Genomic DNA, 24,277 nt, shown 5'->3' on the forward strand with positions numbered 1-24,277 from the left:
TCTCTGAGGTAAAATTGGGATAGCACTTATGTAAAAGGCCATCTGTAATCATTCAAGTCAACCTTGAATAGGGAGACATGCAGGCGTATATTTCAGTTGTTAGACAAAATTTATTAACCTATTGTAGCTGGTATAATGTAAAACTAATTTTTCACAGTCACATAAACTTTGATGTAGCTTGAAATATCTGTTTCCCTTGTCTGACTTGGCAATTCAGGATGAAATGCAGGACTCCATGTCTTAGATAAGGTGTTTTTTTTTGCAAGACGTAATATTGTCTTGTCATTAATATTCCAAAGTGGACAGAAAGGTTGCTTAATTTAGTGACTTAACTTTTTTAGTTACTTAATTTTCATGTTGTGTAGCTGCAATCTCTCACTCTTACTTCAGCTCTCATTCTTCAGCTTGGGATGTGACTGAGAATGGCTGTGGTGCCATAGGGTAGCTAGTTGATAAAGCCTGTTTGCAATGTGGGTAAGCGAGGCATTTGGGCAGTAAGGTGAGTAGTGAAGGGCACTCTTTTCCCCTTAGTTGACTCCCAGGCTAAAATTAAACTGTTAGATGTTTCCACATTTGATGATTTACAATGCATCTGTTCCAAGTCAGCTAGCAGAAAAAGCTAATTGCCTATATACTTTTATAAAAAAGAACTCTTCACTTGACTGTAATATGCAGAGATCTGCATTTTTATAGTATGCCTTAGTGGAAATGCCCTTCACCACAGTAAGATAATGCGTAAAAAGATTATTTCTTCTTTTTCTTAGCCTTTAAAATAATTGGATACTAAATTAATAATGCTAATGGTACTAATTAATGATGATCAAACTGTGTAAGCACCTGCTTATCATTCATGTGTCCTGAGACCTCTAGGAGTCATAAGCTCAATGCTAAAATAATTCGTGGTGCAGTTTATGTAGCAAGATGGTAATGTTTTCTTTAGTTACTTAGTTACTAAAAATAAACAGAGCTTGTCACAATTAGTTTTTATTGTAGGTCATTCCCTTTGTTCATATTTGTGATCCTTCCCCAACAGAAAGTATACATTAACTGTAACTTAAACTTCTGTTTCCTGCAGAGGGTTTTCTGTTCATTTTATAGAGGAATATCAAATATGTGTTACTGAAAGTTTTTACTGCATATAGCAATATGGATGTGTTTGGATACTGCACACACACAGACCAGAGAAAGAATTATCTGGGGGTGATCAATAATTGCTTCAGCGAGAAAATGCATTTTATGCGGTGCAAATTTATGCAGTTTACATTATGTAAATACATTGCACAAATAGTAAGGCTGCTTCTCAATGTCTAGTGCGTCATAGTATGTTACTGTTGTATGCTGAGTTTCAGTAAGTAAATTTATGACTGAACTATTAACGTCTGTGCTTCCTAGTAAATGTTTTTCACTAAACTCCTGTTATATTTGAAGCCTTTTCTCATTCTTTTATGACCACTGAGCATCCCTCGGGACCACTCTGCTGCTTGGTTCTGCCCCATTTCACCTGTCCACGACAGATGCCTTTACCTCTAGCTTCTTTTTCTCTGCAGCTGTATCCACCAGGTGTTTTCTTCCACCCCACCAGAAGTGTACCATATTCCCTTTTTTCTCCCAATTATTATATGCTTGAATTTCACTTTGGAGGAGAGGGTAGGGCTAGAGCCCCAGGCTAGTGACCCTTCTCCTCCCTGTTCCTCCAGCAGCCTTTGCTCAGCACAAGGTGGGAAGAGGTGGTGGCAGAGCCAGCTTAAGTGCAGGAGGCCCCACGTTCTCCTCTGGAGCGCCCCCCGCCTCAGTCCCTTGGGAAGACCAGTGCTGTTGCTGCAGCTGTTATCATCCAAGGAAGCTTGTCAGGAAGCTTGTCTGCAGGATGGGAGTGCCAAGCACATCTGTGCTCTGCTGCCTCCTCTTCATCTTCTGCTGCCCGCCTGCAGCATCCCCTTGGTTCATACCTTCAGGAGGGAGCTGAAACATAGGAAAGAAGTTATTTGCCCAAACTGTGCCTCACAAATGACACCATGACATTTGAGAAAATTGTCAAGTGTTCAGTGATTACGTGGTGTCGGGTTCAGTTCTTATTTTTAAATAATTTACTAGATAGATGTAATAGATAACTGGCAAGAGCTGGGATCTGGAAAGGAAACCTCATATGGTGTGGGACTAAGGTCTGTTGTTTTCTGAAATGTAAATTTAATTAAAAGGAGAAAATGGGAGGGGAGAAAACACCACAATCTTAATGAAAGCCAGGAAACTTGAGCATCGCATTTTGACAGAGACAAAATAGCAATTGATTTTTTTTCTTAGACGTGTAAGGAGTCTGCTGACAACTTACAGCTTGGTCCTCACATGAGTGAGATCTTCCTTGAAATCTGGGGGGAATTCTTACTTCTTGGCAACAAAACATGAGTTTAAGACTTTTTTTTGGGGGTTTGAGAAACTTTTCTTTGACTACTAGTTATTTATTTTGAAGAAAGCTGTTACACAGAAAGCAACTTCACATAGGTGGTGGTGATTGGACTGCTCTTAGAATGTAGTGGCTGAGTAGTAAATATGGCAGTAAATTTCAGTAATTCAATGTGGCAGAAGTGGCTTGGTAGGAGGCCAGAGTTACCTGATAGTCAAATTGAATGACAGATAATGTAATTTCTTATCTGACTACTTGTACTGGGTTTTTCATTTTTTTCCTTCCAGGTGCAATCTGTCAGGGACAAAAGAGAACTGAAAAAATAAACCATTTTGCCCTCTGTTATACCTTACTTCAGAGTTTTATGGGACTGTGTTAGTGTGACTTCATTGAAGTGAAAAGATAGTTTCAGTTCAAAGAAGAACTTAATTGTATTCAACCTTTTAGTTTCAGTTTACTTTTTTTGCAGTAAACAAGAAACTGTACCAAGTAACTAGCATCATGTGCTGCAGTAACACTGTTTTTTTTTCTTTTCAGGAGTCTGTTCTAAATGTGGGATTTTTTGTTGACTTTGCTTGTAGACTGACTTTATTCCTCACTCTTTGGGAGGTCTCTGACTCCCACTTGTCATATCACATACACATTAAACCTTTCATTATGTATTGCTGACAACAGGCGGTATCTCTTAAAGATGCAGGATTCTCTTATTTTGGCATCCAAATATCTTATAAAAGCTAATGATTGCAGCATATACTTTATGCTGTTACCTTCTGCTTCCTTTTTTTGGTCTCTTCCAGATCTTGCCTCAAGGCATATTTACTGCTCTTCTTAATTGCATGTTACCCTTTTACTGTATACTTGACATTGCCTTTGCTTTAAACTGCAGATTTATTTCTAAGGTTTATTACTGACATTTAAAACCATCAGCTTACAGACACTAGTTTGTGTATAGGAGTTCTTCACAGTGTGTGTTCCAACTCCAAGCCTGTGCAAGGCAGATCATTTGTCTTTGTGTATTTCATGACTGCCGTTTTCCCATTGTTCTTGTCTGGCTTTGCATGCGTCATCCCAGGCTGGTGGCTCTTCTGCCATTTGGAGTTCAGCTGGTTTTAAAATTTTGTTATATACAATAAACTCATGACTTTTTGTTTTTCCACTTGCAGTTTTGATGATGTGTTACTTGTTTTTTTTTTTGAAAGTACATTATGTGACAAACTTCCTGAATTTATTTGAAATTATCATCAAGTTCAGATTGCTGAATAATTATATTGCATACTATAGGGCAAATATAATACAAATTGCTTTGAGAACTACAATTCTTTGAATTCTAGAACTACTCTAACTGTCTAGAACTTGGTGCTGGGACCATTCAGTAACCAGGATTTATCATAGTTAGGGTTGGAAAGGACCTTAAGATCATCAAATTCCAACCCCCCTGCCATGGGCAGGGACACCTCCCACTAAACCATGTCACCCAAGGCTTCATCCAACCTGGCCTTGAATACCACGAGGGATGGAGCATTCACAGCCTCCCTGGGCAACCCATTCCAGTGCCTCACCACCCTAACAGTAAAGAACTTCTTGCTTATATCCAATCCAAACTTCCCCTGTTTAAGTTTTAACCCATTACCCCTTGTCCTATCACTACAGTCCCTAATGAAGAGTCCCTCTCCACTTCTGGGTTTGAGTTTATTTTGTTATTTATTTCATTATTTAATTTTTTTTTTGGTGTAGAATTGCAAAGCTTATGTGAAAAGGTAAAAAACCCGATTACTATTTACCACACTTTTTCAATGTATGTGGTTCCCTTTGTATTGTATAAGTGATGCCTTTGTTAATCCATTTGGTTTTGAATTTTACAGCTCTGCAATTACATTCTGCTGCAATAGAATCATAGAATCATAGAATGGTTATGGTTGGAAAGGACCTTTAGATCATTTAGTTCCAACCCCCCTGCCATGGGCAGGGACACCTCACACTAAACCATGTCACCCAAGACCCAACCTGGTCTTGAACACTGCCAGGGATGGAGCATTCACAACCTCGCTGGGAAACCCATTCCAGTGCCTCACCACCCTAACAGGAAAGAATTTCTTCCTTATATCCAGTCTAAACTTCCCCTGTTTAAGTTTTAACCTCTTACCCCTTGTCCTGTCACTGCAGTCCCTAATGAAGAGTCCCTCCCCAGCAGTCCCTATAGGCCCCCTTCAGATACTGGAAGGCTGCTATGAGGTCTCCACGCAGCCTTCTCTTCTCCAGGCTGAACAGCCCCAACTTCCTCATCCTGTCTTCATACGGGAGGTGCTCCAGTCCCCTGATCATCCTCGTGGCCCTTCTCTGGACTTGTTCCAACAGTTCCATGTCCTTTTTATGTTGAGGACACCAGAACTGCACACAATACTCCAGGTGAGGTCTCATGAGAGCAGAGTAGAGGGGCAGGATCACCTCCTTTGACCTGCTGGTCATGCTCCTTTTGATGCAGCCCAGCGTATGGTTGGCTTTCTGGGCTGCAAGCGCACACTGAAGCCGGCTCATGTTCATTTTCTCATCAACCAGCACCTCCAAGTCCTTCTCCGCAGGGCTGCTCTGAATCTCTTCTCTGCCCAACCTGTAGCTGTGCCTGGGATTGCTCCGACCCAGGTGTAGGACCTTGGACTTGGCATGGTTATAGATAGATACTATACCTGTACTATTAAAACAAAAGCCTCACTAGTACATCATCAGATTTTTAATGCAGCTTTAATGGAAATAGCACTTCACAAATTTGGTTTTGGTGTCCTTGTCTTGAAGTATATGCTAAGATTTCTGGATACTGAGTTTTTCTTCTGTTTTGTGCCTTAAGATATAGTAGCCTTATCTTCTAATCCTAGGACTTCAAAAGTGAATATAAAGAAAATTGCATACATTTGAAAAGTTAGGATAAAATCCTAAGAACTCACAATACCAAGAATTGCCAACGTTGCAGAGTTCAAAAATTTTCCTTATTTTGCCTAACTAGTCCACTAAAGAATATTAATGGCCACATTTACATGGAAAACTTTTATCCCGAGCAGCTTTAAGCAGAACTCTAACCTAAAGTTGACCAATCTTTCTTAAAAGAACCCACTGTGCTTGACCAAGTTTTTCTGTATTGAGGTTGGGGGAGTCATGCATTATGTTTTTCTGTTTCTTTCAAGGGTCTTATTACTGGCTCATTTCTTGAATAATGTTATTTTTGGCTGAGAATCTGAGGCAAGGTGTTGTGTGTATTGAATTACACATACAACTTTGTGAAAACAAGTATTTTTCTTGGCAAAAATTGTAATAAGCAAAATCAAAAAGTAATTCTCTGCTTTTTTCTTTCCATTTTTTTTTTTTTTTTAATATGTGTGTCCCTAACTGGTAGTGCTGGCAAGTTTCTCACTTTCATGAAGTTACTGAAGGTTATGTTTTAATTGCTGTTCTTGATTGGAATTTAAATTACATTCATAAGTCCAATCCAAACAGAAGTCTGCAGCAAGGATCATTTGTGTGTGAGAAAAATGAACACATACATGGAGATTCTTTAGGAGATTACATTTTCTTTTCTTTTCTATGGTTTATAGGTGCAGTGCTCTTGTCCAGTATACAAGGATTAGCAATTAACATCGATCCAGTCTTGCATACTTGGCTTACCTACCAACCTCAGAAACGAGCTGGTAGACACATTCAGCAGGTACGTATTTTTGGAATGGGGAGAGGGGAAACTTTCCTTTATGCCAGTAGTGCATTCTTACTGCATATATTTTTTTTCTGTCACCCTGTTCTTGGTAGTTTGCTGCCTATACTGTTGATCTTATTTCAAATTATTAAAAATGCTAGCTTTTGTGTAGTAAAATCTTCATTTCACATTGCTTTAATTTATAATGTTTAATTAGAAGAATAGAGAATTCTTTTTGGTGAACTCTGCTTAGGATCCATATTTTGCAACTATTTTTAACTACTAAGACCTCATAAGCCTCCTGTGTCTGGAGAATAAATCATATTTAACTGCTTGGGATGGTATTTTTAATAATTGCATAATTTTTTATAAAATCATTACTCTTCTTAAAACCCGTTTTAAGAGAAGATGACTCATACATTTCCTAACTTGACATAAGTAAATACTGGAACAGATTCTGTATATGATGTTAAAAGCATGTATTTGCATGTGAAGTGCTCAGAAAAAAAATACAAGAAGTTAAGGCTGTGGGTCTGCATGGCACAAGGATTTCTTTGATGTATTCTTGACCTTAATTTTCATGCCTCATACTCCTTACCTGGAAAGAGCACAGGATTTGCCTGATTTTAAACTTACTTTTAACTGTTGTTTGACAAACCAGTAGAATATTCTAAAACTGAAATTTGTCATAATTGAGCCTAATGTTCTGTCTCAGTTACAAGTGGTCTATTATTAGGTGGCCCATATAAGAACCTTTTGATATTTCTCTCATAAATATAGAACACTATGCACATCAGGGTAGTTTCATACCGGGCCCTTGAAGTGGAGGATTAACACATCTATAAACATTTCTGTTTCTTGTGAGTGAATGACCTTGGCAGGTAGTTATTGTCAAACATTGAGTCCCATTAAGCTCATTCTGCACCAGCACCATCTGAGCAATTCAATGTGTGAATTGTTGCTTTATCATTTTAATAACTTTACACTGGTTTTAATTTGTTAAGTTATTTTTCATTCCTGCATCCTTACTGGAGCAGTGCAACATTTCCCGGTGTACCTCTTTTTTAAAACAGACCATTTATTTACTTTTGCAGTGCTGTTATGTATACATCTAAAATATAATTGAGCCTGACTATTTCAAACATTCATATAAAAGTCTTAACATTAATATATATAATCATTTGTTCCTCAATGTTTTCTCTTTTGGTTGTGCTTGTATACTGTGTGACAAGAAAGGTTCAGTGACTACCTTAGAAACTTACCTTTCCATGGTTTTGATCACCAGTGGCAAATTGTTACCCAAATTTTGATTAAGTAGTTATTTTGTAATTTCTGTCATTATCTTATTTGGCCTTTTAAATTTGTTTGTGATCTATTGCAATTAAAATTACTGTATCACATTTCTAAAGTTATTAGCATTTGGAGTTGTGTAGTCATTTGAAATTATTTTCATGTCTGCTTAACAGAATTTTTTGCTCTGTCATTTTGAGTAAGTCAAAATTGAGAGTTTTATCTGAACACAGAGAAAAATCTTTCAGTACATTTGGATGTGTATACACATTCTGTCAAGTAATAACACTGAGTTCAGTAAGTTAAATCAAATTATTCATTTATCTGAGACCACAGCTATAGCCATATAAACTTCTGATTGCATACAGGGTAGGCTGGGATTGTTTGGCTCCCCACAGAGACAGGTATGCATTTACATACCAGAACTTCAGATTTGTTTGCCTAGGGGATTCTCAGCTTTGTAGTTCCAGTTTGGTAGTATGTGCATTTTATATCTTTACTGCAACATTTACTATGTGTAATACAAGTGTGGTGGCATGGTTTTGTATGAAAGCATGAAAAGTTAGAAATACCAGAACGTACTTAACTCTGTAAGCTGAAGTAGGAGAGGATAGAAGCATAGAAGTAAATGTATTTTTACAAAAAACGTGGATTTTCAATTATTTTTCCATAGAGCTGTACTGTGTTACCTTCTGTGTGATGAAGCCACCAAGAAATGTAAATTCTGTTTGGCCTGACTGAGATTTTATTCAGCTGGAACAGAACAGTGAATGTCTGCTGTGTTGGAGTGTGGGGGCACATGCAGCTCAGCGAGGACAACCCCTTTTCATTTATTACTGTTAGACTATTGCTAATCCTACCTCTGCTTGCACCTTGGTTCCCAGCAGCTCAGAATTGTACATCTAGTGTAATTGCTGGGGCCATTGTATTACATGGTTCATACAGTTACTTCTTTGCACTTTCTCCCCTCCTTTACCCAGTGTGTCTGTTTTGTACAATTAGATTAGAAATGTTTTAACCATGTTTATGTAGTATACAGTATCTTGTGCCCTGATATATTCTTAGATGGTGTCTGCAAAGTGAGATGAATGATAAATGAGGATTATAAAAGTCTGACTGAAGGTAAATGGCAAAAGGAAAGAGAAGCTATTTAAATGATAAGTTTGGCACAGCAGTGAACTAGTCTTTAAGGCTTCAGCATATTTTCTTAAATGCAACAGAATATTTGGTGCCAGATGCTTTCAGCAAATGGCATTGCAGTGTATTACGTTTTTGTAACAAAGCGACAATGCATGCCAAAGTGTGACTGCTGTTGCATATTTGAATAATGACCACTGTGGTTGCTGTTATGGCTATATGGTCAGTGCTCTAGGGTAAATGGGTGTAAACAGAACTTGGTTTTCTTTATCCATTCTCAGTTTCAACATTCATCTACAAGTTTTCCATTCTCCCCTTTGAAGTACAGAAACAATGAGAATGTTCCAGTCAAAGTCCATGAGGCACTTTCAGAGTTTGAACTAATGGGCATGTTGCTTTTAAATTTCTGTCATGGCTACTAGAAATATGTGGTGTAATTCTTCAGTTGCTTTCTTGAAATGAAAGCATTGTGCAGAATAAGCCACTTCTATATCTATAGTCTTGTCCATTATTGCCTCTTACCTAATTGGTGGTGTTGGACGTAGGTCAGTATAATGCCATTGCTGAGGAGCGTAAGTGGATATTAATCATGAGTAGTCACACTTCTTATAAGATTCAGTTTGGCAGAAATGAAACAACAAACCCACACAAGCACAGACCTTTTGTCATTTCATCATAAAATATTATAATTTTATCATTTAGGACAGGCTTTGATAAAACAAGCATTTTTACATGATAAACATAATTCTATTGATCTGCAAAGATTTCTCAAACTATAATAGATTTTGATTTCTGATATTTCTTGCAGGCCAAAGGCACTGTGTTTATCCCTATCAGGATCTGTCACTCTTACCCCTAGGAAAGCAATCAAGTTTCTGAAGGATGTGCGAATAGAGTTACTGCTTACTTAAGGAGCTAAAACTACATGGGACTTGAACCTTATATCTTCTACTTTCAGAGGCCCCTTGAAACTGCAGACAGAGAGCAATTGGTGAAAATGTGGGGATTCTTGGCTAACATCAGTTCATCACATAAGTCTGGAAAAATTACAGCTAATCAATGATTGGTCTTTTTTATCAGCAGAGCAGTTTTCCAAGCATACCTGAAATTCCTACCTGAAGCACTCACTTGAATTAGCAAGATCGTCTGCCAGGAAAGATGGTGCTTTTGTGAACCCCAGGGGTTAAGCATGCCTCATCTTTTTAATTAGGAGTTAATTTAATCTTAATTCATGTAGTTTTATTAATTACTTTAATTTTAATTGTAAACCAGGCCTATTGCCTAATTTTTTTTGAGCTTTCTGAAGCAATTTGGGTGCGTGCTTATATTGCTTATCTCAGAAATCGAAACAATGAAATGTAACTCTGTAGTCAAGCAGCGATTATGATTTCATGATATTAGAACTTGTTGCAAGGCAGGTAGGGTAGATCCTCCTGATTGTTGGAGCTCATTCTGGCACAGCTTGGACAGTCTTGCAGCATACATGAATATTCTTCTCTGAGGCAGGTAGTGTGATTGCATGACAGTGATCTTGCATTTCTTGAGTGGAACTGCCATCTGTCCCTATTCCAAAGATTTCATTAATTTTATTTCCTGCTTGCTGCTTGCAAGTTACTGCACATGTATACATCAATCCTTGTGCACTCAGTATCCACTGTATGGGATAGCAGGTTTTGGTGCCATTTTAGTGATGGCAACCCATGTCCGAGCTGGTGCTTCTGAATTCAGCATTTCACAAGCCAGTGCTTCTTTTTTTTATTTTTATTTTTTATTGTTTTTCCCCCTTTACTAATAATATGTAAGTTCTTATCTTGGAATATTCTTTTGCTTTGTTTGGTTTGTTATCAGGGATGTGACAGTCCAGGCATCCCTCAAATGGAAGTTACTCATCTACTCAGTTGGTCAAGTTTTCTTTAGAACACATTTCTCATGTTCCCAGATCTGCCTGAATCCTCTATAGCCTCACAGTTGTGGGAGGTTACAATTCAGAAATAAAATATTTAATTAATGAAAATCCCAAGGAAAGTAAAATATTAATTTATTCTACCTGGGGCAAATTTCCACTAGCCCTCTTTACAGGATATTTTAGTTAGTTGGCATATCTCCACATACATCAGGAAATACCTGGGGCTTGGTATTGTTGGCAGGTTGGGTTTTAGCTGTTACTGTCTGTGCCTTTTGCTGATTTTAGATCTTTATAATTTCCAAAGTCATGTTGACTGCACAGTATGAAGTAAAATAAAAATATAATATGTACCTGTTGATCCATTTACATGCATGAATAGCATATATGTATGCGTGGTTTGTGTACACATCCTTAACATGGTGTGTAATGTGTTAGATTATTTCTGTCAATAAACTTTAAGTTAGGAAAAGGATAGCTTTCCTGTAGATTTAGCACCTGCTTAAAAAGTTAATTGTAATAATTGCACTGGAAAAGTAGTAAATTTTCTTGGTTTGAGTACCATGTATTACTACTAATCTAGTGCCCAGTGTATAATAGGCACAAAATATTATTTCATTGATAAAACTGTGGTCAGTATTCTAGAAAAGAATCTGATTTGACTTCATGTCAACAAAACAATCTCATATAAATGTTGCCATAGTTCCTTAACTTTATGTGATAATTGTCATCTGCTCTGTAACACTACCAATTAGTAACCATAAAGCTTACATCCCAAGTAGGTGTATTAAACTTAAAATAGTACATATTACTTTATAGCTATCTATTTGGATTCTTGTGATGAATGCTTATGATAGCACTTGCCTGCAATGTTTCCTTTCCCATCAGATTCATCTTTTCGTACAGCTGTGGGGCTCTTGTCATCTGCTATTTCCCAAGCCACAATTTCCTCATTGGTTTGTGGCTAAAACCCAAATCTTGATGATCCTTTTCCATCTAGTTCAGTGTTGATCTTTCATCTTCTGCATTCTTTTAACCAGAAATCTTATGCCAAAAACCTGACAAGATTGTACTGGGCGTCATCAACAGCAACATCAGGCTTGATTTCAGTGAGCAAAGATGAAACAGCTGTTTCATTGTCCAGATCAGCACTCAAGCACTCAAGATTTGGTCATAATTTTTTCCAGCTTTGTCTGGCTGTGATAGCCTTGATGTTTTTCAGTATATGACTAGTGGTGTAACTTACTATATTTTGCTGATCCATTTCTTCAGGGGTTCAGGAATAGATACTGCTGCTTCAGACAGTATTTCCAACCTATTATCTTTAGTACTGTCTTGCACTGTCTGTGTTTGTTCTTCAGAAACTCTTGCTTCACTTTGGCAAGTCAGTGTTCTTTCAGTGTTATGTCCAGAATTGCCAAATTATGGCTCAACAGTTGCTGTCACGGCAAAGCTGCAGATGGCTTTGTCTTATGCCAGGTTGTATCAGATGAACTGCTGCATTTTGAACATAACTGATGAAAAATGCCTGATGAAAGTTTATAAAACTTCAGCTTCTCTCTCTGTATGCACATGGGAAGTATTTCTGTGGTGTAAAGCTCGTCTTTTCAAAGCTGATGGTTTTTTGTTGTTGTTGTAATAGCTAGAGGACACCAAAGTGGCATGTTACTGTATAGTCCAGAATGACTTTTTAGTGCTTTTGGAGACAAAGCTCATGATTGTACATTCAGAGGGAGGAGGAGAGATGAGAACTCTGTTTGTCATTGACATTAGTATTTTCCTATTAACTTTGCATACCGCTGTATATATAAGTTGATTGTTTTCACTGGAGTGGGATTAAATAGTTAATTGTCTTTCTTATTTTAATTTACTTTTATAGTGGAAAACGGTTAAGGCGTTTGGAAGTCATGCTCCTCCAATTAAATGCTTTTTCTGTTTGTTTTGGGGTTTGTATATGTGTGCACGTGTTGCACACTGCTTGATTCAGTGATCTGTTTTCTATTGGAGAAAATTTACAAGCACATTGCCCGCCTCACACGAATTTGTTTCCCACAGAGATTCCTACTGCAACGTGTGAGGTTTCTCGTTACCCTGCTATATGGATTACATTTTCGCTTCAATACCAGCAAAATTAAATTACACAAAATTGATTAAGATGCTTGTAAGCCTAATGTCTGATCTTTAGGAAAAAACTTTTGTCATCTTTAAATGATAACCCTCTGCAAAATCAATGGTAGAAATATTCTGCTTTTTGTCAACCATGATACATCTACATTTTATATAGCAGCTAATGCTATAGCAGAATGTTAACAGCCAACTGTTACTGAGGATCCAGTTTTTTGAATTATTTTGTCTTTTCTAGCTTACGTTAATAAAAAAAGTAACAGTGAAGCCAGTAGACCCTATTCATTTGTGAACCTCCAGTTCCAGAACCCATGTGCATTAAGGCATGTCACTGTTTCCTAATCTTAAAATAAGGATGTGGTGTTTCAAACTAGATTTCAGTTCCTTCAGTTTTGTTTAACACTGTCATATTTTGAATATTTTGTAATTTGTTGATGTGCTGGAAAGACAAAACAATTCAAAATTGGTAGTGGTCAGAACTGAATTTTATATTTGAAATGTCAGGAGAAAATACAATAACGTATAAATACCTATGCATCTTTTTCAAAGTTTAATGACGGTTGATACATTTCTTTTCAAAACTTTAATATCTTCATATCTGGCTACAGTTTTCCAGTTCCCATTAAACATTTAGATAATGATTTTGCTTTGGTGATCATCCAGGTTTATTCACATGCATTTGATTGGTTAACAAGGATGATATTTTAAGTTAATAAAATATATTTCACTTTTTTGTTGTTGTTATCATGGAGCTTTCTTCAGCTTAACAGGACTGAAATGATTACAAGTGCAAGTCTTACTGTAGTGTTTGATAATTTGTTTTCAAAGTATATGTGCTCCAATCATTGTTTCAAGTTGTCTTCTATACATTTCAAAATATGTAGTTTAAGTTACGCTTCTGACAGTGTCTTGAGTACTTACTAACGTGTTTTGGTTTAGAGTGGTTCACAAGGCATTTCTTTTTCTAGCAGTCTGTAGGAACTGTTCCGCTGGGTGTGTCAGCAACTCGGAAAAAAGAGGATGAAGCATCAGTTGGAAGTGCACCTTTGGCAAGGCAGCAGTCAAATCAAGCCTCTGAGTATGCCAGCAGTCCTGTCAAAACAAAAACAGTAACCGGTATGATCACTTCATTCAAACTAGCCTTTCTGCTATTGCAACCTCCCTGAATTACATGTGTCTGCAATTGAAGAGCATCAGCTGTGCAAATACTGTGGGACAACTTTCAGTTTTAAAGAAATATTCCCCCTAGAAAATTTAATTTTTTAACATAAAAAATAGTCAAACTTGCATTTTGAAATATATGTTTTTCTTCTCATTGTCATTTAGGTGCCATCTCTTTGAGTCCCTAATAGTTTCAGGTAGCATGTTTTCAGAAATGAGATAAAGGAGATACGCTTCAAATGGAATATCTGCTATTTGCCTTGATACTAATATTTTAGTCCATAATTTTATCAGGCTTTATACACTGTGATTAATCTCTTTGATTTCAGTCAGTCTGTTCACACTGCTGAAAGTATGTATAGAAGTTAAGATTTATGCAGAAATGGTTAAAATTCACTGTTTTCAAAATCATTTTCCCATAGAAAATGGATTTGTTGGCACTTTTGTTTCTGGAATTCAAGCAGTTACTGCATTTAAGAGTATTTTCTGGCCCCTTAAGAGTGCTGAAGTTAAACTTTATCGCTAATCAAGATGATAAAGCTTTCTGGGATTTTCTAGGCTATTTATTCATATTGTACTGTCTGCAAGTAGTAAAGTAGGAGATCATCCAAAAAAAGTGACTATCCAGCTGAGACTTTTAGTAATCCTTCTGAAATACACTGAACAAATGATCTTTTCCTTTGCATTGATGTTTATTTCCAGATAACCATGAAGTATTTCAAGATGTTGTCTGCTGAAGCTAAGATTACAGTCTTGTCTGTTAGTGGTAGGGTAATTTGTTATTTGGAGATTAAAAAGGACTAAACCCAGAAAATCTGTTTGCTTAGTATTATGTGGGTTGCCATGTTATCACTGGTAGTAAAAGAATAGTTTCATTTTGGAGGCCTCTTTGTATGTCATTTGTGAATATCCTTTATTTTTACAATTTAGCCTTTCATTTTTACCATTCATTTGTGGATTTCTTTTATTTTTGCCTGCAATGAAATGGCTATACTAAGTATATTCTTTTTTATCTATATTTATCTCTTTTGCTATATCAACATCATAACTATTAGCATGATATCATAAATACGACTTGTTTGTTCTTGCCTTTAAATCTACCTGTGCTGATTAACAAAGCACAGAAGTATAATTCACTAGAGAAACTTAAAATGTTGAATATTCGACATTCAGACCCACCTATTTGCCTGAACAGCTGTTAGATTAGTTTATATAAATGACCAATTTATAAAATGATGCATTTAGTTTGCAGAAGTACCTTTGGACTTGATTTTTGAAATTAGCATCCCAGTCTTATACCTGCTCATCTTGGTAGCCAGTTTAGATCTTCAGCCTTTGTTATTCTTCACCTTGAATATTGGCTTTTCTGCAGTAACAAACACTAAAAGAAAATGTTACTGTTCAAAATCTAGAAATTTCATAAATGTCAGTTTTGCTTTTGTTTCGGGTTTAGTGTGTGAGAGCAGAAATGCTAAAACCAAATAATAAATTATGAATAACATCCCAGAAGCAAAGGAAGGATTTTTTGTGCATCACAACTTCTCCCACTTTTTAATTTAAAGTCAATATCAAGATGTGTTTTCAGTTACTTAGTACAACACACGTTAATGCAAAAATGAAAACTTCATTTTTAGGTTTCATTTATGTTAGCTGTTAGCAACCATTTACCTTACTCATTCGGTTTCACAAATATGTTTAGCCTAAATCCTGGAGGGTTTTGTCCTTAAGTAGGTACTTGGCTTCACTATGAAATAATTTTGTGGCATAAAGGTTGATACTAATAAATGAAAGGTGATAGTACTAATTCTCTCTTTGATTACAAAAGCACCAGTTAAAGTCGTTAGAAAATGTTGGAAGGATGCAAGTGGGAAAGGCAAGAGTTCATTCTCAGAGAAGTTTCAGTGCATCGTTTATTTCACAATTCATTTCTTTACAGGAATATAATGTGCTGGAATATGATGAATGACTGACTAGCTTATTAAACTTAAAATAGGGTGCCTGTCATTCTTCTCCTTTCTGATTTTTCTGGGTCCATCACTCCCACTGTTTTTCACTTTATTTCATATCTTTTAATTTCACCTACTTTTTGCCTGAGTTTTCTTTCATTATTTGTTTAATCTTTTTAAATCAGCAATACCAGCAATTATAGGTCTAGAATGTATGATGCTACCTATGCTACAAAAGCATTGCAGGTGAAAGGGGCAATGATTCTTGTCAGCCTTGTATTTCTTCATCATCAAGGCTCTAGCTGCATATGCCTTAAATTGTCAGAGAGCTAAGGTTCCTACATTAGTAGCAAGCACACATATGCATAGTCTTTTCAAACTGAGATTGTATCTCAAAATCATGCTGTTCAGGTGGTGATTTTGAATTTATCCTTTTCAAAGTCGAGCATGATCTCAGCAGTCCTTCCCCTGAGAACTGCTAAAAAAACCAACCCTATGTATTAGCTGAAAGCAGTTTGTAATCACAGCTGTAAAATGATTTAAAACATTGATCTTGAGTTCAGTTTATTAGTTAATGGCTGTTGAGACCTTGCCAAAAATGAAGCATGGGAAAAGAGCAAAACTACTATTTATATGGTATCTGTGAAAATCCAAGGTTTCTGTTCTTAAGTCTAAACCTGTAGTTATTTATAAATCCCCTTAACCACAGAGGCTTCAAAACCAGAGTACAATATTAGAATATATGGTTTAAATTTTGTGTGATGCAGCTGTTATCAAGCAAGGTGATAAACTTTTTTTTCCTTTTTTTTTCCAAAAAGGAGTATTTACCTCAATTCTTCCATCCACCCACTTCTCCTCCCCCCTCTTCTCAGCAATTCAGCAGTTCCCTGTTAGTTGAGTGAAAAGGGATTTGCAGACCTGTAGCTTTACACAGGTGTGGCTCTTACGTCCAGATAGTGGCAAAGTGATTGCTATATATGTGTATTAATATGCTATATGTGTATATATATATATAGCGTATATAGCATACCTACACAGGAAGATATTAGGGGCTGCAGTAGATGGTTAGCGCAATCTTTGAAAGCTGCCCTTTGCACTCTATTAAATAATGATTAAACCCAGTGTCTGTTTTCACACATTCAAGGTGGGTGCTCATAAATTACTAAAGTGACTTGTAGATTTCATTCACATTAAGCCATTAAATGATTATAATTATTTTAATTTTAACATTTACCATGCTTCAAGATTAAACTGATTTTTTGGGGCGATGTTAGTGCCTTCTAGAGAGGTCTTTATGTAGCCATTACACTGAAATTTGATTTCACCAACATCTACCAGGACACCCAACGTTTAAGCAGTGCTTGAAAGTGCGTGCTTTATGTCTAAGACACAAATTTGATACAGTCTTGTGAGGTGTAACCCAGTGACTATGGCATGTAATTTTTCAGTAGCAGTAGAGAAGTAGCCTTGCACACGCACTTTAGTATGAGGAACGCTTTTAATGAAATAAACTACTTTAGAGTATCGTGTGAGAAGTCACAAAGCTTAGAGCTGCAGTAGGTCCTGAAGCCTCTTACAAAGGCACCTGAAAACTAAATTCCCTGTTTAATAACTGAAAGCACACTTGTCACATAAAATTTTGCTGTTTCTTGTTAGGCAGCATCCAGGTGTTTGGTCATGGTACAGGGGTGACTGCATTTTAGCCACATTGCAAGTGTACACAAGGGCATATGACAGCAGGCAAATGGTTTTCATTACTAAGTCTTGTGCCAGTGACCAGACATTGCTCCATTTTGTTGCCCAGTGGACAGAATACAAGGGCATTTGCAAGAGAGAATTAAACAATGGTGGGGTTTTGACACCGTTACCATAGGCCAGGTTGATCAGGTCCACAGGTCAGAGCGTGGACTTGTTATTTAGTTCCACTACAGTTTAAGTATTACCATGGAGTTGCAGTCCCAAGTTCAAAGCTGAGCAGAGAATCCAGCATTGGTTTGTCCCACAGGAGGTGTATGTGTGGTGTGTAAGAGCATCTGCATATGGGGAAAATGATAGGTAGGACATGAAATCATTCCAGTTTGGAAAAATCTCTTTATTTGTGTTTCTGAAGCATTGATATATTTTTCTGTGGAGCTACTGTTCATACAGAGAAATAATTAGAGAATTTTAAAGTTTAAGTGCAAAGTTATATTTAGTCCACTATTCATTTGCATTTCAAGCAGGTGGAGGATGGTGTCATAACAAGAAAATTAAAAACTCTGTCTTAGATGGCCTTTATATTCTCTGTCCTGTACAAATTGTCTGATTTCTAGTAAGGACAGAACTCCTGTTGCTGATTTCTACCTGCTTTCCCCTGCTTAGACCTTGTAGAAATGTATCTTTGAGATACTTACATCTCTATTTAGACCAACTGATGCTGTATTAGTGTTTTTAGTTGGTTTCATCTAAAGTTAATAAACTTTCTGTTAAGTACAGTGTGGCAGAATATGACCTTTAGTTAGCAAAACTGGATGCAATTGCTGATATTTTTTTTTCCCTAAAGTGCAACTAGAATGCTGAACTAGATAAAATGCTGTTGGAATGCAGAAATCTGTCAAATGTGAGAGAAAGTCTGGCTGGTAAGAAATCAATGGATTATCTGAAGTATTTGAATTAGTAGGTCAGTATTTCTGCTCAATGAACTGAATGATTATCGTTTAGTCATGCCTGCTATGAACTGTATGACTGACAATTTATTTGGGAAAATGAACTAGCTTAAATAGACGCTAAATAGGCAAAGTAAAATACAGGACTTGAAATCTGACGCACATCATACCTGGGGTGCCTGAAAACACTAGGATTTTTATATCTTTGTAAATAGCGTTTAGTTCCTGGAAGAGTTATTTAAAAGGAAGGTCTCCAGGCACAGATGATTTATAGTAACTTTTAAAATGGCTGGACAGTCACATACCTTGCATGATTTCTTTAGTGTGGATGTCAAAAACATTAGTAATACAAAGCCAATGTAGTATATGAAACATGCCTTCTGTATGGAGAAACTCAAAGTAGAGATAAAAGAATGGGTGTTTCTTTTTAGATTATATCTGAAAGACTAAGAAACTTTCAGTGAATTTTTAAGAAGGCAGAAAATTAGCCAGAATTCCTCCCGCACTTACCAGGAAAGTTTTTTGCAAATTCAAAGGCTGAAATTCTTACTCCATAGTATAAAATTTTTCTGGAACGATAATTAATATTTAGATAAATTCAGACACAGTTTTCAGATATGAGCACACGTATAACACATTTTTATAATTACTAATGTAGTAGCTCAGTTTTGCATGTGAATGGCTGTTACTGATTTGTACAGAAGTGTCAGTCGTTTTTTATTTTTGTCCCCAGAACTATATAGGTATTTTTTACCAGTAATGCAGCAATTGCTAAGAATTTGGTGGAAGAAAATGCTGACTCTAGCCATTCCCTAGCCAACACCCACTTTGACACAGATCCTTTATGCTTGCAAAACAATGTTATGATCGCATTTGTCTTTGTTTACTGGCATATGTGTACCCTAGGAAAGGCATGTTGGTGTAAAGTCAAAAGCCTCTGTATTTTAACACTTATTCTGCTGCTAACTCATTGAATGGCCATCCTGATTTAGTTACTATACCTCTCTGCTGCTGTTTCCCTGGGTGTAAAGGACTTGCTCTGGCTGGTTGTGAAGGACTGGGTGCCTCAACTGTCATATTGATTGATAAAAGTCATGTACTATCTGCACTGCTAGTGAAAGCAATGTAGAATACAAAAATGCTCAAAGCCCAGTAAAGAAATTATTTATGCAAAGACTTTTCACCATGTGGGCAAATATACTCCATTTTTTTCTAAGCTTAAAAGGACTTCTTGCTGTTATTTAAGTTACTTAAGTACTACTTTTATTGTTAAGTATCCCAATGTTTTTCTACATAAAGATGATCATAGGCTACTCTTACAAAAAAAAAATCTCTTACCCGAACAATTCAGGTATCAATCATCCAGGAATGGGGGTATAGGGAATAGCTTGTAATACAGCAAAAATAAAATGTGAATATTCTGAAACACTTCTGATGATACTGATGGTTCAGAAAGTATTGGTAAGTACAGCTTTGAGCTTCACCTGATGGTTTCTGTGAGCCTGCTATTTAGATTAACTTTCTATTTTTTAATTAATTGAGGGGAAAATTGTATATTAAGATATGAAGTATTTTTTGCAAGATATTACTCTGTTTTTGCAATTTCTTCTGTATGTTCTAATATTAAATCATGGAACATAATTATTGTATGGAAATACATTATGTTGAGAAAACAATTTGTTTTTTTGGCCATTGTACATATATACATAAAAGTGTGAATCATTTGTAATGCCTCATACATCTCTCCCTGTAGAAATATATTTTTAGTTCTTTTTTGCTGTAAATATAAAAATATGTAAACTTAGGAGGAAAATTGGAATGCAAACCTAAGGAAAAACAAGCTTTTACGTAACAAGCTTCACTGAATTTTTACTTTTTCATAATATTGAATGTAGAATCCAAATACTGCTGGTTTACAGAAAGGAGCAAGTAAGTTTTAAATAGGTGGTGTCTTTGGTGTTTTTTTTGGCAGTGTGTAGTTCTTGTTTTGTTTTACATATGAAGAAACCAATTAATCTTCTGAAAAAAAAAACCAAACAAACAATCCCCAAAAAGCTGTAGGCCATTTAGATATTTAGATTTTTTTTGAGTTGTTTGAATTTTCTGCTCCACTGCGCTTTAATCTCATTTGTAATCCCTTGGGCCTCTTGATCACTTCCTTAATGGCTTACATTTGTCTTGCAACAAATACACCTTGGTATTTTTATTTCTGATGAGAAGCCGTATCTAATACATGAAAATGTGAATAAATATTAAGAAATCCCAGTGAGTTCCTTGCCACTATGGAGACTACTTCTAATTTGAGCCCTGGAAAAATCTTTCCAGAAAGAGACATGTAGTAGCAGTTTACCTTCCTGTGATTTCTTTCTTCTTTTCAATACTATTAATGTTCATGTGTTTTGCTGTCATGGCTTCTTAGTAACTATGATTATTTAGCACTGGGATTTTTCTCAGCTTAACTCAGTTCTGATGTGTGAGAAGCTGTTTGGCAGATGATGTGATGTGGGAAGGAAAGCTTCAAATGACATCAAATGACAGGTGCATTTTGAGTACAGTCGTACAATGAGATGGTGGAGAGGCATGGCTTTTTGACAATGAACCTTGTCGTTCAGTAGGAGCTCTCTGAGCTTTTAGGGATCACTGAAAGTACAGGTTTGCCTGCAGCAGGATAACCTTTTCCGACCAGAAGGAAGCTGCTGCCCTCTTAATGCATGAAGTGTCTGAGGCACACAGAGGGCTGGGGGAAATGAGTCACCTTGTGCCAGAGGGATGAGACATGATAGATCTGCACCACATACACGTTAGGAGTAAGATACTAGCTCTCTATTTTGCTTCTCTTTAGTTCAGTGACTATCGGTAAGGAGAGGAAGAGCTGAACGCATGGGGCCGGCTGTGAGTACAGGTTATCATTAGTCCTCAACCCAGTAGTGGAAAATATGTGGAAGATCTGTGGTCTTTTCTGCTTTGATCTATTTGAGGAAATGTCCATTTGCCACAAATCTTTACACATCAAAAGTTGTGGTTTTGCTTTTGTGTTCCTTAGGTCACTGAAAATTAATAGCGCAGAATAGCACCATTTTCCCCAAAGAGCTTATCTATTTTTAGAACTTCTAAATATTTTATGGATCAGACTTCTAAAGCAACCGGTTCCCAGTAGGCTAAAAAAATAAAAACCCACAAAAGAGGAAGAATATATCTATATAAGAAAGGCACCTCTATCTAGAATTTTTACCTGTAAGTCTTGCTTAGTGGCATCTCCTACAAAGACAGTTATGTTTATGATTAATTTTGCAGGATTGTCACTGGGAACTCCCACTATACTTTAACCATAAATTTTGAAATGAATTATGAAAGCTGCTACTTCTGATAGCTCAATTCTGATTGATCTTATCAGCCCTCCTTTCTGAAAACTCAGATCATCACCAGTGTGTGTTCTGCAGTTGAGGGTGAGTGTGGCAGGCTCAGAGACTGGTTGAACTTGATGATCTTAAAGGTCTTTTCCAACCTAGTTGATGCTATGCTATGATTGAAATAATTGTGGTGTATCTTTTTACAAAAATAGGACTAGAAGATGTGAGTAGGAAAATTTTATGTTCCTGTACTCTGGTTTCCCTAAAAATTCCATTTGTACAACCTGAAGCAGTCCCCCCTCCATTGGTTTATGAGTTTTTTGTTGTTGGTTCCCCCCCCATCCATTTGTAAGTATTTCATACAATTCATATTTCATATCTAGCTATTGCTGACTGGCTCTGGGCTTCAACACAAGGCTGATTGCAGTGCCAGCAAATGTTCCTAAGGTTTTCAGTTAGGTAGTAGCCGAGTAGCATAATTATTTTAGGAGATTAACCTTCATAGTGAGACAGATGGAGCTGATCCAGCCTACATGCCTGCTATAGAGGACTAGCCAAACACATGCAATGGCCACACCAGAGTACTACAGTCTCTTAGCAGCTGTCATCTACTGATGGCCTTGCCTGATAGGGAATTAAGACATTGTTCTCTCTCAGCATCCCTTCAGAGAAAACTCTGGGACAGGAAAAAAATGAACAGAAGACTTCTTTTCAGGAGTTAATTCTGTGCTTGTTTCTTCTTTCCACTCTGAAACACTTCTTATTGCTTCTGTATTTTCCAGGATTTCTGGTTGAATGATTCCTTTTTGGTTTGCTGTTTTTTTCGTTTGGCCTTTTTGATCGAGTATAGTGTGTTACAGGGAAGGTGTTGTCTGTTGTGGGTGTTCTGTTTTGCAGGTTTGGATTACACATATATGGGGAGAAACAGGTGGTGCTTCAGCAGCTGATTTTGGTTTTCATTCACAGGTAGTTGTTTGTGGCATTAGAAAGTCCATTTCCCTAATTGAGAGAGAATTAGCAGAGTGCGTTTCCCAGCAAACAAAGCATAGGAGACTTGACTAAAATCTAGCTTTAGATCCCACTCACAAAGAATGCACTTCTTCAGTGATGTAGAATGCTGATATTCCCTGCTGGTTGTGCTGTATAGTTTTACACTGTATTTATCTGATCTTCCTGACCTGAAGCATTCCTGCCTTTGAAATTTCCAGAGTTCCAACCCTTACCCCACTTGTATTCTGGAGTTCTATGATGCAGTAACTCTTTTATATTAATATTTCTTGATACTCAAGCTGTTCCTCATTCTTACCTTGTAATATGTGTAGTGTACAGCCTGACTACACAGAGATGGTGGTGTGAACTGAAGTAGGGTGAGAAGTTAAAACAGAACAGCTATTCCTCACTGAATGTTTTTAATTTAATCCATTCATAATGTGGATGGAATACTCACTGCATGGTGTGAGTGTCCACGTGATAAAAAACTATGAAGTAACTACTCCACGCTGCTTCTCCATATGAATAGTTTACTTGTTTGTCTCCCCAGCACGGCCTACAACAGACAATCCTGAGATGTCATGTTTTACATTTTCATAATCCAGTTTTCATTCTTTATCTTCTAATAGAGCCATAATTGGAGCCAGCAGTATCTGGGAGGACTAATTATACTGCAGCCGTAAAAATTCTGTTTCATTCTTTTGACCACCTCTCTCTGAATCTTTTGATTCCCCATCAGTTTAATAAAGTTAATACTTGTTCTTTTCAGGTCATTAAAAATACTATTTGTTAAAGGATTTTGTCTAAAATATTAATCAACTCTGGTCTTTTATGGCCTTGATGAGAAGAAAGTCACAAAATTATTCCTCAAGTGGCATTACCGTTGCATGCTCTTGGCAGAAATTCACCTCTCAGATGTTTAATTTAAAAACCTTTGCATGTTTCCTTGCACGACCAAAACTGACTGAAGACCCAGTGACGCCTATCAAGGGGCATCTACTTTTGCTTATCTGAGTTCAGTTGGTAGCTTAATTTTGTTTTGACAGTTTTTCTGTAGTTTGTATGCCACAGTTTTCTCCTATCTGTATAACTGGGAGACAAATAGTCGCCTTTGTGCCGAGTTCAATTAGTTTAAAATGAAATCACGAAGACTTCATAATTTATTCCTGCAGTTTTGTCAGCTCAACAACGTGTAGGCCAAAACTGGAAATGTTGAAGAATCTGACAATAATTTGGTGGGTATCCCAAAACATAAGAAAGAGGATATTCTGTAAGAGATGACAGGAGGAACTATGTACCATTCATAAAGTCTTGAATGAATGTGCTGTTGCTACTTGGTCTCCTCATTAGTCCACTTTTGTACTTCTACTATGCTTGTATTCAATTAAATGCTCTGTTACCAAAAATCTTCTCATCTTTATGTTACTAAATCACTAACAGTTTAAGGAAATTTCTCTTTTTACTAGAAAATATTTAATTTTGCTGAAATATGTCATACTTTAGTACCTTATGCTTGATGAAGAAAATGGTTTAATTTTTATGACTTTTTTTTCTTTTTGAAGCGTACTCAAGTTTTTAAGTGAACTTTTAAAAGAAAACTAATCAAAGGTTGCAATTTAATGTGGGCTGTCCTCCATTTCTTACAACAATT

The 24,277-nt window shown here is 36.7% G+C and overlaps 1 protein-coding gene across 10 annotated transcripts in view; it reads left to right on the forward strand.

Annotated features, from left to right (window-relative positions):
• VPS13B (vacuolar protein sorting 13 homolog B) overlaps positions 1–24,277 on the forward strand; it is a 442,303-nt gene that overhangs the window by 186,941 nt on the left and 231,085 nt on the right. For 9 of the 10 annotated variants that reach the window (XR_008971116.1, XM_057400543.1, XM_057400540.1 and 6 more), the window contains 2 exons: positions 5,986–6,095; positions 13,503–13,650. Coding sequence is in view for 9 of the 10 variants with exons in the window: in XM_057400543.1 (XP_057256526.1) it covers positions 5,986–6,095; positions 13,503–13,650 (258 nt within the window). In the remaining variant the exon portion in view is untranslated. The remainder of the gene's footprint in view (positions 1–5,985; positions 6,096–13,502; positions 13,651–24,277) is intronic. The other variant, XM_057400541.1, reaches the window with a different exon arrangement.

Source organism: Pezoporus wallicus, unplaced genomic scaffold, assembly GCF_028554395.1.
Source record: "Pezoporus wallicus isolate ANWC-B61680 ecotype Strahan unplaced genomic scaffold, APGP_CSIRO_Pwel_v1 contig_7985, whole genome shotgun sequence".
NCBI lineage: Eukaryota > Metazoa > Chordata > Aves > Psittaciformes > Psittacidae > Pezoporus > Pezoporus wallicus.